At 45.8% G+C, this 18,621-nt stretch overlaps 1 protein-coding gene across 1 annotated transcript in view; it reads right to left on the bottom strand.

Moving 5' to 3' along the window:
* Positions 1–18,621, bottom strand: part of LOC144481213 (uncharacterized) — a 69,476-nt gene that overhangs the window by 34,508 nt on the left and 16,347 nt on the right. The window contains exons 4-10 of the mRNA XM_078200731.1: positions 13,647–13,850; positions 7,839–8,001; positions 5,663–5,898; positions 3,337–3,513; positions 1,753–1,915; positions 474–794; positions 370–393 (exon numbers count right to left, since the gene is read on the bottom strand). Of these exons, the coding sequence (XP_078056857.1) occupies positions 370–393; positions 474–794; positions 1,753–1,915; positions 3,337–3,513; positions 5,663–5,898; positions 7,839–8,001; positions 13,647–13,850 (1,288 nt within the window). The remainder of the gene's footprint in view (positions 1–369; positions 394–473; positions 795–1,752; positions 1,916–3,336; positions 3,514–5,662; positions 5,899–7,838; positions 8,002–13,646; positions 13,851–18,621) is intronic.

Below are 18,621 nucleotides of genomic sequence, written 5' to 3'. Positions count from 1 at the left end.
AATTTTCTGGCCTCTCCCTCTCACCCTTTTAAAATAGTGGTACAATGTTCGCAGACCTCCAATCCTCTGGGACATCGCTTGTATCTAGTGGGATAGTGAGGATTGGAAAATGACCCTCAGAGTATCTGCTATTTCCTCCCCTGGCTTCCTTCAGCAGCCTGGAATATAAACCTGAGTGATTTATTCACCTTCAAGGATACCTCCCATCTTAAATGGATTTCACTGAATTGTCTGCAGGCGAATTGTGATTGGTAAGGTTCACATTCAACCATTATTGTGTTTGCACTATGGGCCTGACTGCAAGCCTTACAAAGGATGTACCCCTGTTTTGTAGGGCAAGTGTGTGAAACAAGTATGTTTGAACTTCACTTATTGGAGACTCCGTACACTCGACTTTTAGAAAGAATAAAACATTTCTTAACCACGTGCTCAGCTTCATCATATTTGCCCCTTTTGTGTAGAGCTCCACCTACTACACCACTGTCACCAGGAATGCCAATGGCACCCTCTGTTGTTTGGGTGAGCCCGGCTTTGCCAAGTCACCACTGGACCCATTCTGCACGTATTCACTCGCTCCTTCCACTTGCCCTGTTTTCGCAAAGTTGGTCCAGTAGTTCATCATGGCCCGGCTCAGCTCCCTCTCCTGCTGGTTGTAGGATTTGGGCATGGAAAAGGGTCTACCAAAGAGAAACTGCAGCTCTTCCGTATGAAGGGCACCGATCCACTCTGGCCAGATCATATTTGGCATCTTAGACGGGTATGAGAACTGGTAGGCGTATGTCCGACTGGCATTTCTAGGCGGAAAAAAGATTTAATATATAAATGCAATCTTTACCCTTGCAACTATAATGAAGTATTTTCAACAGCATAGGAATTTGGAATAGGAACAGGAATAGGCCATTCAGCCCCTTGACACTATCCCATCATTCAATTAGAATCTCACAGATGTTCTTCAGTACATCCACCCACCTTGGTTCCATAACCCTCATCTCCTGGCACAACAGAAATCTATAAACTTCAGTTTGGGGAATTTACAATTCAGCCTCAACAGTTATTTGAGGGAGAAAGCTCCATATTCCATATTTAGCAGTTTCATATGTTTAACTGCCCTCTAAAGTGGCTCAGCAAGCCACAAAGTTCAAGGGCAATTAGGGATGGGCAATAAATGCTGGCCATGCAAGTGAGGCCCACATCCCATAAAAGAATAATAAATAAATTTCCACTCGGGGCACTCACACTGGTTATACCATTCAGTGAGGTAATTAATTATCTGTACCCTAATTCCATCCACTTGCCCAAACTCCATAGCCTTTAGTACTTTTGGTTAGCAAAAATCTATCTTTAAAGTGAATGACAGTCGCCATGGCATGCTCAGCAATTTGCACTTACTGACTTTGGGTAGAGCACCACGTCCACCGGCACGGTGGCACAGTGGTTAGCATTGCTGCCTCACAGCGCCAGGGACCCGGGTTCGATTCCCGGCTTGGGTCACTGTCTGTGTGGAGTCTGCACGTTCTCCCTGTGTCTGCGTGAGTTTCCTCTGGGTGCACTGGTTTTCTCCCACTGTCCAAAGGTGTGTGGGTTAGGTGGATTGGCCATGGTAAATTGCCCACAGTGTCAGGAAGATTAGCAGGGTAAATACATGGGGTTATGGGGATTGGGCCTGGGTGAGATTGTGGTCAGTGTGGACTCGATGGGCTGAATGGCTTCCTTCTGCACTGTAGGGATTCTATGATTCTATGACTTTCTCACCTACTGGTCATTACGTGCATTTGAGCAGAGCTGAATGCTGGGCTGCAAAATTCGAAATCTGTGTACAATTGCGACAAATTCTTCCTTCTGGAAAACTGCGTTGGATTCTCCCATTCAGTGTACTCGAATATAGCTGACTCTACAGCTGCCTCACCCAAGGAACCTGCAACATATACAAGAACAAAGGACCTGAAATGTTAATCATCTCCCTCTCTCCACAGATGCTGCCTGACCTGCTAAGTGTTTCTAGCATTTTCTGTTTACAGTTTAGATTTCCAGCATCCGCAGTATTTTGCTTCTGTATTGTGCATTGATATAATGCCTTTAACATCGTGAAGTGTCCAAATGTGCTCTGCAGAAGCACTATCAATCACAATTCGACAATGAGCCACATAAAAGGGATATTGGAACATGGACCAAAGCTTCATCAAATTGCTAGATTTTAACAAGTTTAAGGAGGTCTTAAAAGGGGAAAGAGAGAGAGCGAGAAGCAGAAAAGTATAGGGATGGAATTTCAGAGTTTTGGGGCGGGATTTTCCGGCTGCGCTTATTCCAAAGCTGGAAAATCCCACCCGAGGTCCATGGGCCTTTGCATGGTCCGTGTCCCACCCGCTACGATTCCTGTGGCGGACATCACAAGAAAATTCCGCCCTTGGTCTCTGGCAGGAAGGTTTGGTCACCAATGGTGTTGTGCTTAAATCAGAGATACTGCAGAGCCAAGAATTAGAGACATGCAGTTATCTTTGGAGGGTTGTAGGGTTGGAGGGAGTTACAGAAATAGAGAGGGCTGTGGCCAAGGAATGATTGGAAAATAAGGATGTTATGTTGAAAATTGTGGCGGTGCTCAATCAGGAACCAATGTAATTCGACAAGCACAGGCCAGATGGATGAATGGGTCATGATGTGGAATTGGATGTGGGCTCAAGTTAATGAGCTCAAGTTTACGAAGGATGCAAGATGAGACTCTTGTCGGGATAGCTGATTTGTCACGGCTAGAGATGACAAAGACATTAATGAGGCTTTTCACAGCCAACTACGATCTTTACTGCAACCTCTAAGTGCCAATGTGTTGCCTTAGAATAAAACTTTATGCCATGCTTTAGCCTAATCCTCTCAACTGCTTCACAAAGGGATTTTCTTGGCTGTGGACAACCTGGAAAGTATCTTGGAGAATGCACTGTGTTAGAGTGCATGGCTGTAACCAGTATGACCTTGTGATATTGACCCATATTGTGTCTGATGTGAACAGCACCAGAACCAGTTAAAGTCATTAACCATGCAGCAGATATGGCCTGAGAATTGGGACTCATTAGGACAGAATGGTCCCAACTCTGCAGCTCCCAATGGAACTATCGGATGATGACTAATCCGTCCCCTCCAGAATTGATACCTGTATCCTTTACATGGCCCACAATGGAACCTGCTGTCAGGAGGTGTAAGTTCTGATTGACTGAGTAAGGGGTATATTGATGAGGGAGGCCATATCCCGAGGAAGCCTGGGAACTTCCCTTGAATTCCTCTGAAATGTTACATAATAGTCACTCGAGTTATTGAAATGGGCTTCCGAGCCTGTTGGATACTCACCCACACCCTTTTCCACCGCTGCTCGGAATTTAGCTTCACTGATTCCAAAAGGAATATTCACTCCAGGGAACCAGGCGGATACAAACATATGGGCATCTCCACTGTTACAGCCCAGCAAGTAATCAATATCTCTACTATTCTCAAACAGGGTCTCTGGCTCAGAAGGGAGAAAGTCACCTGTAACCAGAATGATGGGAGTCAATACTTTGAATAGAGGCAAAAACAAAGAGAGTGGCATATATTAGTGGAGGGACACCTTGATCGAGGAACATGACAATTTCCTTTTAGATATACATAGGGTAACACATCGTTTCCCTCCCCCCACCCCCTCAGACCACTTCCCCACCAATAACCCAGTGGGTAACCCAGTGAAACAAGAAATAAAGGCTTGCATTGCCAAGGGACCTTTAATGATTTAAGAGAACTTAAGAAGTTCATGGAAAGACAGCACCTCGGCAGTGCGGCACTCCCTCAGTAATGCTCTAGAGTGTCAGCTTCGGATTTGAATTTACGTTCTGGACCCTGGAGAATGAACACACAACCTTCTGAGTCAGAGGTGAGGGTGCTAGCACTGACGACTATGGTTGTGGCACAATCGCACAAGTAGGGTTACTGTTGTATTGTAATATATTGCAAATTAATGATGGCTGATGGGAATATTTAATAGCAATCACTTCTGTTAAAATGGCAGCAGTGCTGGAAGGCAATGGGCACTCCATTCCTCACTATCTCTACCCCCCGCACCCCCGTGCCCCTGCATCCCAGCCTGCTCCTTGATGTCCCATAAACCTGAGCCTAAGAGTGTCAATGTGAACATGTATTCAAATGTTTTGGGTGATGTATAAGGGCAGCTTAGCACGCTTCATCCACCAATTTTCGCTTGTATCAGGAGGGTTTTATTTCACTCTGTTAATGGGTTCAAAGGGGAATTTTGCAAATTGGCCTGGATTTTTCATCTGCATTTTGTATTTATCACAAGGGATTACATGGCACTGGGTGGGTGGGAGTGTGATGCATAGGGGATCGCAGCTGTTTGGACCAGTTAGTCTTTTCCTGTACAACATTACTAATGTTGTTTAGACCAGATGAGGTTGGGAATGTCTGTGAATAGAAACATAGAAACCCTATGGTGCAGAAGGAGGCCATTTGGCCCATTGAGTCTGCACCAACCACAATCCCACCCAGGCCCCACTCTTGCAACCCCTCATATTTACCCTACGAATTTCCCTGACACTAGGGTAAATTTAGCATGGCCAATGTGTGCAGTTCTGGTCAACTGTGTGCAGTTCTGGTCACCCTATTATAGAAAGGATATTATTAAACTAGAAAGAGTGCAGAAAAGATTTACTGGAATGCTGCCGGGACTTGATGCATTGAGTTATAAGGAGAGGCTGGATAGACTGGGACTTTTTTCTCTGGAGCGTAGGAGGCTGAGGGGTGATCTTATAGAGATCTATAAAATAATGAGGGGCAAAGATCAGCTCGATAGTCAATATCTTTTCCCAAAGATAGGGGAGTCTAAAACTAGAGGGCATAGGTTTAAGGTGAGAGGGAAGAGATACAAAAGTGTCCAGAGGGGCAATTTCTTCACACAGAGGGTGGAGAGTGTCTGGAACAAGCTGCCAGGAGGTAGTAGTAGAGGTGGGTACAATTTTGTCTTTTAAAAATCATTTAGACAGTTACGTGGGTAAGATGGGTATAGAGGGATATGGGCCAAATGCAGGTAATTGGGATTAGCAAAGGGGTTTAAATAAAAAGGGCGGCATGGACAAGTTGGGCCGATGGGCCTGTTTCCATGATGTAAACCTCTATGACTCTAATTAACCTAACCCGCACATCTTTGGTCTGTGGGAGGAAACCGGATCACTCGAAGGAAACCCATGCAGACACGGGGAGAACGTACAAACTCCACACAGACAGTGACTCGAGGCCGTCATTGAACCAATATCCATGGCACTGTGAGGCAGCAGTGCGAACCACTGTGCCACTGTGCTGTGAATGAGGAAATCGCAGAGAGAAATCTAAACACTTTTACTCCATCGCTCTGTGTATCCATATATCTCCTGATGCAGATTGGTTTAATCAAAGCTGAATTAAAAATTCTTGGGGCACCAAAAACAGTTGAACTCTCTCCTTTGCACCCAGACAGCGAATCCACATTCCCCTCCCCCGATGGATTAACACACAAACGAGCAGCAAAGAATAATATGCAGAAATCGGCAATGTTCAAATAACAGCATAAAAGGAATGGCTCGCATTTGTATAGTGGGCAGGATTTTAGTGGGCTTTCTTTGATACTTTCGTAACTTGTGATTAAAATAATTACCATCTATTGTCGGGACAAATGGAAGAAAAAACACAATCCTCTCTTTGCTAAGTAGTTCTGTCACTCGAACCGCCAACATGATATCCTTGGCAGGCGCCAGCCTGAGGCAAAACATCATGGCAGCATTATCCTCCAGTGGGCACCCCACAGCCTGGGCGACACGACGGGCAGCACGGAGCGGGTTTCGATTCACAGCCCATATTGCCCGGACATCGCCACTCTGTGAAATAGCACGTCTACAGAGCAATGGGGAGTGGGTGGTGGGGTTGGCGGGGAAGTGTTGGGGCGGGATGGGTTGGGGAGAGAGAGAGACAGGTGGTAGTTTGAGGGTGAGAAAAGAAATGGAAGTTAGATGAGAAAAAATTCCAGATCTGTGCGCTGGGGTAGAGTTTGTGATGGTGGACTTGAATTTTGCTCACTCTTCTCAAGCGACTGGATGATCCCAGGAGAATCCCTGGCACAGACCTTTACCCCTATCCAGGCCTCACACGTGGACAGGCCTGAGAAGCCTGCATCGAGCAATCCTGGCTGCTGCCGTTAAGGCTTCCCGGCAGTTCCTGGGGAACAAGGGCCTGAAGGTCCCAAGGCTCAAAGGTTGTACTGGGGAGGAAAGAGAAATGTAACTACATTCAAGCACCATCCAGAGCTCACTAACCACTCGGTCCCCACGCTTTGACCATTGATCTCCTACCTTACCCACCCTTGTGAGACCCCACCGTACCCACCCTTGTGAGACCCCACCATACTGACCAATTGGAAAGTATACAAACTCTTTGTTGCCTGATTGGGCAATTCCTGACTGTTGGTCAAAAAGCTTTTTTCCTTCAACTCCGAAAATATTTATAAATAATGAACAAAAGTAAAGTTAAAGTTTATTTATTTATTAGCCACAAGTAAGGCTTACATTAACACTGCAATGAAGTTACTGTGAAATTCCTCCAGTCGCCACAGTCCGGCACCTGTTTGGGTCAATGCACCTAACCAGCACGTCTTTCAGAATGTGGGAGGAAACCCATGCAAACCCGGGGAGAACGTGCAAACTCCACACAGACAGTGGCCTAAGCCGGGAATTGAACCCGGGTCCCTGGCGCTATGAAGCAGCAGTGCTAACCACTGTGCTACCCAAATAGTGAAAGACAGCGGCCGCGATCTTACCAAAAAAGGGCAAAGTGTCAGGGTCTGACTCTAAACCAGTGTGATTCTCTCCAGAGAAACAGGCCGGTTTTCTCTCCCGATCTTATGACACTCTGGGCAGAATTTTCCCACCTCGCCTGCCAAGGGAATCGTAGTGTCCGGGGATGGGCCATCCAAAGGTCTGTTGACTTTGGGCGGGAATTTCTGGCCTTGGGGCGAGCAAGGCCAGAAAATCCTGCCCCTAGTTACAGAAACAACTGATGGGCGTTTTTCATGTGAGGACCGGGGCCTAAACACGCCGGCAAAGCCCGGCTGCACTGAGATTGGGATGCCATGTTTAAAAGCGATCAAAGGGAAAAATAACCTCCCCACAGCGGAGGTCTCAGAGGCTCCTCCCCCAACCCCCTGCAATCCGAGCCATCACCTCTCCCCCCCAGACAGTCAATGCTGGGACCCCCAGCCCCCTCCCCCTCAACATCGGACCCATTCCATCCAACCCCCACACAAACAGCCACTGCCAGCATCCCCAAATGAAATTGGAAATCGCGATCTCACTGGTGAGATTTGCAATTTCCAGGTTTCGTTGGATCTTGAGCCGCCGCCGGCCTTCCTGCAGACAGAGAGCACGGGCTCAAGGTCATCCCCAATGAAGAAGAAACACACAATTGTTTTTAGTGTCTCAAGGTGTTACTCTCGAGTTTCTCACAGCAAAATTGAGTTCCTGGGTATGTCAGGACAGTGTTGGGGAATGGATGACCAATGTTAATTCCCTTGGAAGGAAAGACGTGCTGGTTAGGTGCATTGGCCGTGCTAAATTCTCCCTCTGTGTATCCGAACAGGCGCCGGAGTGTGGCGACTAGGGGATTTTCACAGTAACTTCATTGCAGTGTTAATTTAAGCCTACTTGTGACACTAATAAAATAAACATAAACATAAGGTACTTCACATTTGAACAAATCGACAACGCATTACAAAAAACAATGGAGTGCACATTGCTGGTGAGCTTTGATCAGATAGGAAGAATATTCTATTCCATAAATACCTGAAGAGCCCTCTGTTTACTGGTGATAATACATGCACGCTTGTACTGGCACCTCCAGCCGATTCACCAAATAGAGTAATGAGCTCCGGATTTCCTCCAAAATTTGCGATATTGTTCTTCACCCAGACTATGGCCATGTGTTGATCCCACAAGCCGTAATTACCTAAAAAATATGATTAAAAAGAAGGATTGGATACAGAACTGGCTTGGTCATAGAAGACACAGGATAGCAATGGAAGGGTGCGTTTCTGAATGGAGGTCTGCGACCAGTGGCGTTCCTCAGGGAGCAGTGCTGGGACATATGCTGTTTGTAATATATATATAAATGATTTGGAGGAAAATGGTAACTGGTGCGATTAGTAAGTTTGCGGACGACACAAAAGTTGGTGGAATTGCGGATAGCGATGAGGACCGCCGGAGGATACAGCAGGATATAGATCGGTTGGAGACTTGGGCGGAAAGATGGCAGATGGAGTTTAATCCAGACAAATGTGGGAGGTAATGTATTTTGGAAGGTCTAATACAGATGGGAAATATACAGTAAATGACAGAACCCTTAAGAGTATTGATAGATAGAAGGATCTGGGTACACAGGTCACTGAAAGTGGCAGTGCCGGTGGAGAAGGTAGTCAAGAAGGCATACGGCATGCTTGCCTTCATCGGCCAGGGCATTGAGTTTAAAAATTGGCAAGTCATGTTGCAGCTTTATAGAACCTTAGTTAGGCCGCACTTGGAATATAGTGTTCAATTCTGGTCACCACACTACCAGAAGGATGTGGAGGCTTTGGAGAGGGTACAGCAAAGATTTACCAGGATGTTGCCTGGTATGTAGTGCATTAGCTATGAGGAGAGGTTGGAGAAACTTGGTTTGTTCACACTGGAATGACAAAGGTTGAGGGGCGACCTGATAGAAGTCTACGAGATTGTGAGGGGCATGGACAGAGTGGATAGTCAGAAGCTTTTTCCCAGGGTGGAAGAGTCAATTACTAGGGGGCATAGATTTAAGGTGCAAGGGGCAAGGTTTAAAGGAGATGTACGAGGCAAGTTTTTTACACAGAGGATGGTGGGTGACTGGAACTCGCTGCCGGACGAGGTAGTGGAAGCAGATAGGATAGTGACTTTTAAGGGGCCTTTTGACAAATACATGAATAAGATGGGAATAGAGCGATATGGTCCCCAGAAGGGTAGAGGGTTTTAGTTCAGTCGGGCAGCATGGTCAGTGCAGGCTTAGAGGGCTGAAGGGTCTGTTCCTGAGCTGTAATTTTCTTTGTTCTTTGTTCATTGGGTTTCAATGTTCTATTTCCTGTTTTTTCCCCCACTGCCTTGACTGGAATTGATGCCTCGTGTTGGGGTAAATTGCTGCAGGGACTGAAGTTCCTCACTCCCACATGAAGAAACAGCTTCGACAGTGAAGATTACCAAGCTCTCATCTATGACTGAAGTCAAAGGCAGGCCAGGGTCTGGCTCACAAACCATATTCACATTTGCCCATCCTCTGTTTCAAGGAGCAGCTACTGCGAGTCTGTGATAGGTATGTCCCTGTCAGGCAAGGAGGAATTGGTAGGGCTAGGGAACCGTGGTGCACCAAAAAAGTTTCTTTGTTGGTTAAAAAGAAAAAGGAGGCTTATGTTCGGATGAGACGTGAGCACTCGGGTAGTGCACTAGAAAGCTTTAGATTGGCTAAGAGGGAGTTGAAGAGCGAGCTTAGAAGGGCTAAAAGGGGACATGAGAAGACTTTGGCGGATAGGGTTAAAGAGAATCCTAAGGCGTTCTATAGGTATGTCAAGAACAGAAGGTTGGTTAGGGCAAGTTTAGGGCCAGTTATAGATGGCAGAGGGAAGTTATGTGTGGAACCGGAGGAGATTGGTGAAGCATTGAACCAATATTTCTCTTCGGTGTTCACGCAAGGGGACATGAATATAGCTGAGGAGGACACTGGGTTGCAAGGGAGTAGAATAGACAGTATTACAGTTGATAAGGAGGATGTGCAGGATATTCTGGAGGGTCTGAAAATAGATAAATCCCCTGGTCCGGATGGGATTTATCCAAGGATTCTCTGGGAGGCAAGAGAAGTGATTGCAGAGCCTCTGGCTCTGATCTTCAGGTCGTCGTTGGCCTCTGGTATAGTACCAGAAGATTGGAGGTTAGCGAATGTTGTCCCATTGTTTAAGAAGGGGAACAGAGACTTCCCCGGGAATTATAGACCGGTGAGTCTCACTTCTGTTGTCGGCAAGATGTTGGAAAAAATTATAAGGGATAGGATTTATAGTTATTTGGAGAGTAATGAATTGATAGGTGATAGTCAGCATGGTTTTGTGGCAGGTAGGTCGTGCCTTACTAACCTTATTGAGTTTTTTGAGAAAGTGACCAAGGAGGTGGATGGGGGCAAGGCAGTGGACGTGGTATATATGGATTTTAGTAAGGCGTTTGATAAGGTTCACCATGGTAGGCTTCTGCAGAAAATGCAGATGTATGGGATTGGGGGTGATCTAGGAAATTGGATCAGGAATTGGCTAGCGGATAGGAAACAGAGGGTGGTGGTTGATAGTAAATATTCATCATGGAGTGCGGTTACAAGTGGTGTACCTCAGGGATCTGTTTTGGGGCCACTGCTGTTTGTAATATTTATTAATGATCTGGATGAGGGTATAGTTGGGTGGATTAGCAAATTTGCTGATGACACCAAAGTCGGTGGTGTGGTAGACAGTGAGGAAGGGTGTCGTAGTTTGCAGGAAGACTTAGACAGGTTGCAAAGTTGGGCCGAGAGGTGGCGGATGGAGTTTAATGCGGAGAAGTGTGAGGTAATTCACTTTGGTAGGAATAACAGATGTGTTGAGTATAGGGCTAACGGGAGGACTTTGAATAGTGTGGAGGAGCAGAGGGATCTAGGTGTATGTGTGCATAGATCCCTGAAAGTTGGGAATCAAGTAGATAAGGTTGTTAAGAAGGCATATGGTGTCTTGGCGTTTATTGGTAGGGGGATTGAATTTAGGAGTCGTAGCGTTATGTTGCAACTGTACACAACTCTGGTGCGGCCGCACTTGGAGTACTGTGTGCAGTTCTGGTCCCCACATTACAGGAAGGATGTGGAGGCTTTGGAGAGGGTGCAGAGGAGGTTTACCAGGATGTTGCCTGGTATGGAGGGGAGATCCTATGAGGAGAGGCTGAGGGATTTGGGATTGTTTTCGCTGGAAAGGCGGCGGCTAAGAGGGGATCTTATTGAAACATATAAGATGATTAGAGGTTTAGATAGGGTGGATAGTGATAGCCTTTTTCCTCTGATGGAGAAATCCAGCACGAGGGGGCATGGCTTTAAATTGAGGGGGGGTAGTTATAGAACCGATGTCAGGGGTAGGTTCTTTACCCAGAGGGTGGTGAGGGATTGGAATGCCCTGCCAGCATCAGTAGTAAATGCGCCTAGTTTGGGGGCGTTTAAGAGATCCGTAGATAGGTTCATGGACGAAAAGAAATTGGTTTAGGTTGGAGGGTCACAGTTTTTTTTTAACTGGTCGGTGCAACATCGTGGGCCGAAGGGCCTGTTCTGCGCTGTAATGTTCTATGTTCTATGTTCTATGTTCTGTAAATTTTCAAGATAGAATTTACAGCACAGGTTTGGCTGATTTAATCTTGGTCAGTGTTTGTGTTCCACACAAGTCTTCTTCCACGCTAACCCTATCAACATAATCTTTTAGTCTATCCTCCTGCAAGTATTTATCTGGATTCCCCTTTAATACATACCTTTTATTGATTCTAACTACTCAACGTGATAGAGATCTCAAAGATTGTTGGACTGCAATAGTAGCAGAGTCAAGTAGGTGTGAAGCCATCGGGTGATAAAAAAATATATAGCTGAGGATTCTAAAATCGAGGCATTACCAGGCCAGGAGCCACTGTTGGTTGGTGAGCACAGGAGCGATGCTGAATGGATTTCCACCTCTATGGCTAATCATAGAATGCCTGCAGTTCAGAAGGAGGCCATTCAGCCCATCAAGCCCGCACTGACTCTCCAACATAGCATCCAACCCAGGCCCTATCCCTATAGCTCCATGTATTTACCCCGCTAATCCTCCTAACCTACACATCTTTGGATACTAAGAGGCAATTTAAAATGGCCAACCCACCAAACCTGCACATCTTTGGAGTGTGGGAGGAAACTGGAGCACCCGGGGGAAACCCACGCAGACACGGGGAGAATGTGCAAACTCCACACAGACAGTGACCCAAGGCCGGAATTGAACCCTGGTCCCTGGCGCCGTGAGGCAACACTCCGATTTGATTCAGTAGTGACTACCTTAGACTAAGTTTCCAAGTGGAGTACTCTGTTCAGTTTTGGGTACCAAACCCCAAGAAGAATAAGTTGACTTTGGAGAGGATGAAACACAGAATCATCTCAATTTTATCAGGGTTAATGGACTTAAATTAAGAGAATTATGAATGCAAAGATTTGTTGTCTTGGGTGTAACAGATAAAGGAGTGATTGAGTGAAGGTGTTTAAAGTTATTTGGTAGGGTAGATTGAAATTATTTCCTCAATTGTGGGAGTCTGGAACAAGGAGGCGTCTCCCTCAGATTCGAGCTGGATCATTCAGGGGTAATATTAGGAAGCACTTCATCACATAATGTGGAACTTTCCTTCTGTCTCTCTGTTCCACACCCCCTCCTGCCCAACCCCCCCCAAAAGGCTATGGACTCAAGTCGACAGCCACTTTTACATTTCTCCACATTTTTATTTCTGCTGCCTTCAGTTGGGAGAGATATGAAGCAGTCTGTCCATTTACAATCCCCCAGCCTACCCTGATTTAAAGCACCCAGTGAATCTCTCATCTGTGCCGCTGTTACCCGTGACTTGATTCTTCTTCCTTCTCACTGCCCTCCCACCCAATGTCCTCTGTAAACCTCAGCTCATCAAAGTCTCTGAAGTCCATATCCCAACTGACGCAAAATTCCATTCGCCCATCACTTCTGTTCTCACCAGCCAACAGTGGCTTCTGGCCTAATAATGCTTCGATTTTAGAATCCTTATCCCTCTATGGCTTCACCCCTCCTTAACTCTGTTGCCTCATGCAGTCCAATAATCGTTGAGATCTCTGCAATCCTCCAGTACTTACCCGTTTCTCATCCTTGAATTTGATCACCTCATTATTGACACACATACCTCCAGCTCCCTCAGTCCTGAATTCTAGAATTCCCTCCCTTCTCTGCCTCTCTCCATCCCTGACTTACTTCCAGTAGCTATTTAAAACCCAGCTCTTTGACCAAGCTTTAGGTCACAAGGGTGGCACTGTGGCACAGTGGTTAGCACTGCTGCCGCACAGGGCCAGGGACTTGGGTTCAATTTTGGCCTTGGGTCATTGTCTGCACATTCTCCCTGTGTGCATGGGTTTCCTCCGGGTGCTCCGGTTTCTTCCTACAGTCTAAAGATGTGCGGGTTAGATTGATTGGCCATGCTAAATTAACCCTTGTATCAGGGGGATTAGCAGGGTAAATATGAGGGGTTACAGGAATAGGGCCTGGGTGGGGTTGTGTCAGTGCAGACTTGATAGGCTGAATGGCCTTCTTCTGCAGTATAGGGATTCTATGGTTCCACGTCACCATATCTCCTCATGTGGCTTGGTCTCAAGTTATGTTTGATAACACGCCTGTGGAGAACCTTGAGATGTTTCACTATATTAAATGCGCTATGAAAAATAAAGTTGGTGTTTTTACTGTACACTATTGCATAAAGGATCTACACCCAAGATGACTGCGTTCACCGCAGGGTGTTTTAATGTGATTGTTCTTCATTCTGTTTGTACTAAAATGGCTTCACCTCTTCCATTGCCGTCTCCGGTACTGAGGAAGCCGAGTGCAGCCAGACGGTAGTTGACACTCACGACGATGACCTCCCCGCTGTGGGCCAGCTCATTGCCATCGTACGTAGAGCTGTTTACGAGACCGACGCCTTGACCTGCTCCGATAGCAAATGCTCCTCCATGAATCCAAATCATGACCGCCAGTTTCTTCCTCAAGGCCTCTGCAAATAGGAGGCAGCAAGAGCAGTGAGACCACAGACAAAGTCAACTGTTTATTACTTCACATTGTGTACTTTATAAGATGTGCCTTATCTCAGGATAAGGGGTTAAAGCATGTAATCTAGGCTGACAGTTCAGTGCAATGTTGTCACAGGTTGCACTGTCATTCCGATGAGGCATTAACCAAGCTCTTGCTGCTGTGGTGATATAAACAGGGCCTACTTTTAAGGCTGATAAAATTGGATATCCTAAATTAAAGAATTGGGCATATTAAAATCAAACACAGTCAAACCTCGGGCAGGCCAATTGTACAAATACACAAACATGTCTGGGCCTGACCCATCAACCACCCATCAAAGATCATTGCACTCTACTGATACTTAGCAGGAGATCATTGCACCCCATTGAAATGCACCGGCCTATTGTTAGAAGCCCAGATCGGGCCAGACTTTCTGTCATCGAAAGTTCCTGCAGTTACATGTAAGCAACAGCATGGAGATGGACACCTGGAGGCAGGCCCTGGTGTCCTGTCAGGCAGACATCAAGAAACCCACTGGGTATTGGAACCCCCTCCTGGGACCTCATTGGCCGGAAGCCAGAGAAGTTTCTGGAAAGGCAAGCAGCCAGGGGGATAAAGGAACAAATTTTCAGACACACCAGCAGCGAAGACTCGACGAGGGAGGCGACCTTGACCATCCGGAAGACCAGAGAAGGAAGGAAGGAAGAAACTGCCATCGAGACGCACCTTCGTGACGACAGACCAGGGGGGACTCAGAGAATCAAGCCTGCAGTTTAACCAAACCATCTTTGCGGGTAGTAAACTTGAATCTGGGGTATCCTCTTGTTTTATGTGGGTAATTTAAGGGTAAATAGTGTTGTTATTAATAAACTTGTTGAACCTTTACTTGTGTTTGTCCTTTGTCCATCTTGCAAATAAGGGCACCGGGGTAAAACCTTGTAGTAAGCAAACTGGTCGAAAGTATCTGAGAATTAAGGTACAACACTGCTCTCTCAGCTTGACTGAAAACATCTCATGGCACTATTACAAGAGGGTTGTCAGCCTGACTCACAACTCTCTCAGAAGAATTGGCTGAACATGATAGGGAGTTGCCACTCCACTCCCATCACGCATAATATCCCACAGTATGTCAACTCTCATCTCTGCTCCTGGCACTCTGTCAAGGGGGGCCTGAACCCTTAGGCCCTGATTTTACCGGCTAGCCGATTTCGGGCACCGCTCGCAGAACGGTATTCTCCGTTGGCCTCGGGCGCGATCTTACGAGCCTCGGGCGGGCATGCTGGTAAAATTCCGGCCTTAGTCTCCTGATACAAAGGTGGGGAATGTTAACACGCAGAATGTTAACTCCTAAACTATATTTAAACAATAGAGTCAATGTAACATGACAAGGTTATTCTCAATTAATCCAGTTAATACAGCGAGTGGAGAGAAAGCAATGGGTGCATAGAGAAAATTCCACAGTGGGTGTCTCGTGGTCTCCCATTCAAGTTATGGGGAAAGATAGGTTAGGGGCTGGTGTTTCCCTGCAGAATTTCAGTGTAACCAATATTACAGAGTCCAGATGAGAGAGGCCATTCAGCCCATCCAATCCACCCTTCCAGTGAAACTTACCCATTGATTCTGGGATTTGCCTGAGTGCTATAACTTTGACAAAAGATTGGGGGAGGGGGGCGGCGGGGCGAGCGTTCATGCTCACACCTCTTTCATGGATTAAATTATGGAGTGGAATTCTCCGGCCGGACTGGTCTAAAAGCCGGAAATTCCCGCCCGACCGTCAATGGCGCTTCACATTCTCCGCATCCCGCCTACTAAAATTCCAGTGGCGGGCGGGATGGGTGAATTCCGGCCATGGTCACTGACAGGGAAAATCCCAGAGGAGAGTTCCAAGTGTTAGACCATAAGACATAGGAGCAGAATTAGGTCACTCGGCCCATCGAGTCTGCTCCACCATTCAATCATGGCTGATACTTTTCTCATCCCCATTCTCCTGCCTTTTCTGCAGAACCCCTGAGCCTTTATTAATCAAGAACCTATCTATCTTGTCTTAAAGACACTCAATGACCTGGCCTCCACAGCCTTCTGAGGCAAAGAGTTCCACAGATTCACCAATTCTCCACATTGAAATTCTCCACGTCACAGCTACTGTCTCTTATGTGACAGCACTAATTTGTTATAATCTTTTACTTGGATGATTATGCTCGATGTTAATCGCATTTTGCGAAGTGATATTTCCTGACATTGTTTCTGAACCTGCCTTGTGCACCTAACTCCCCTTATTTTGCTGTCACGTGCAACTTGAAAGCGTACTCAGGATTAGTCTATTCTACTCTTCTTGGCTCCTTAAGCTTTGATCGGGAGAAGGGACCTTTTAATTGTTATTTTATTCTCACGATGTTGCTCGCAATTATTGCTGCCTTTGGCCTTTCTGGTCACGTATTCCAGGCCACTGTTGTTTCTTTTCATGAGAAAAAGTCTCCCTTACTTCCCTTCCAACTTCTGAAAGTTTTATTCCCTCGATTTTTGGACCTTTCACTTTGTGAACATTTAGCCTGAATCAACTTTGCTATATTCTTTCAATGAGATCACCTCAAAGCCTCCATACCAAAGAAAACAAACCCAACTCCTTTCACCTCTCAGCAGTTCTACCATGCCAATACTCAGCATGTTTTAATTAAATCATTGGCTCTATTGCTGCACTTCCCAATTCAAACCAGTCGCATCAATAATGCCGGTCTCAATTTGTTTGTGAATGAAGAAAAACGTGAACATTTTAAAAGGGGGACTATCCTTATAATGGGGAAGGAGAGCAGGACAAGGGTGCCCATCATTTTCACCACGCTCTCAATGTGCTGCTTCTGTGATTTAATGACGTGTTTTTAATATTACCTCATCAAGCTCAAGTATTTGGCATATACATGAACCAGAGTGTGCCAAACACTTTTGGATAAAAGACTGTCCCTTTCATCTCGATATTATCCCCTCCGGGATGCAGAGTTGAAAAGGTAAGAGTTTGAACAGGCTGGAAAAAAAAATAGAAGCAGGGCAATGAAAGAGCTACACAAAGATCTCAGGTTACCGCATAACAAATGTGTTTCCACTTGGCACAAAGGGATTCGAATTACTGAACTATTCGGAAGGCTCAGATTTCCACTGGCTTCAGCACATTTTGTGTTCTGACTCCATTTCCTTTTTTTGAAAAGCCTTCGTATTTGAAAGAATGATCATGAAGATACTTAAGATACTTACGGGAGAGGGGGCACTTTCTTAATTCTGAAATAAATACGTTAAATCATAGCAGGCAGGAAGATAAAATAGGAAAAGTATCAGGAGGTGCCAAATATGGCTTTTGGATTCATTTAATTGACCTCCCTGCTTTCAAGTGAATTTTGAGAAGACCATAAGGAATTAAAATGATTGAATCATAAAGCACAGCCATTTGGCCCATCCTCGCCTGTGAAGTCATTCATCCCTTTGGAAGAACAGACTATCCAAATAGTCCCACCTCTCCGCCCACAACACTTCCTCCTCAAAGATGTATACTATTTGCTTTTTAACATTTCTGTTGAATCTGCTTCCATCCCCCTTTCAATTAATACATTCAAGATCATAACAATTCCCTGCGTAAAAAATATTTCCTCATTGCCCTTGTTGTGTCCTTTGGCCAGGTCTATGCCTTCTGGTCACTGACCCTGTTTCCAGTGGTAGCAGCTTTTCCTTATTTACTCAAAACCCCTAGGAATTTTGAACACCTCTATTAAATTGCCCCTTAATCTTCCCTGTTCCTAAGAGAACAATCACAGCTCATCTAGCACTATGGTTAGCACTGCTGCCTCACTGTACCAGGGACCTGGGTTCGATTCCCGGCTTGGGTCACTGCCTGTGCAGAGCCTGCACATTCTCCCCATGTCTGTGTGGGTTTCCTCTGGGTGTGCCGGTTTCCTCCCATAGTCCAAAAGATGTGCTGGTTAGGTGCATTGGCCGTGCTAAATTCTCCCTCAGTGTACCCAGACAGGGGCCGAAGTGTGGCAACTAGGTGAATTTCACAGTAACTTCATTGCAGTGTTAATGTAAGCCTACTTGTGACATTAATAAATAAAGTTTTTAAAAAATGAAGTCATTCAGCCGTGGTTCCAAACAAATGTCTTTTGCACCATCTCCAAGACCTGGGATCTTTCTAAACTCTGATACCTACAGTTAGACAATGGTCCAGCTGTGATCTAACTAATGAAATACTGCAGGTGGACGGATGGGCCTTTGTGTTATAGTTGTTAATAAGCGCACACAGCAAGCTAGCATGGTTGCACACACACAGCTAGAACCGGAATTCTGTCCGTAATCTCACCTATGAATGAGATTCAAAAGTAGCTATCCCCATTGAACAGGCATCACTGTTTCAAAGCAATCTTATTGAATGAGGTATCTCCCGGGAACTGAGGGCCATAACCCCCAGAGCAAAGGGACAATGCAACAGCAGAGAAACTTATTTTCTTTTAAATGATAATTCCTGGGATATGGTTGTCACTGGCAAGGGAGGCATTTATTGTCCATTGTTAATTGCCTTGAGAAGATTTTTTTAAAATTTGTTCATGGGATGTAAGTATTGCTGGCTGGGCCAGCATTTATTACCCATCCCTGAGGGCATTTAAGAAGAGTCAACCACAGTCACATGTAGGCCAGACCAGGTAAGGACAACAGATTTCCTTCCCTAAAGGACATTCGTGGACCAGATGGGATTTCACGACTGTCGACAAAGT

The sequence above is a fragment of the Mustelus asterias genome, chromosome 2 (assembly GCF_964213995.1).
Source record: "Mustelus asterias chromosome 2, sMusAst1.hap1.1, whole genome shotgun sequence".
Lineage (NCBI taxonomy): Eukaryota > Metazoa > Chordata > Chondrichthyes > Carcharhiniformes > Triakidae > Mustelus > Mustelus asterias.
This window is presented reverse-complemented; position numbering and strand designations above follow the sequence as displayed.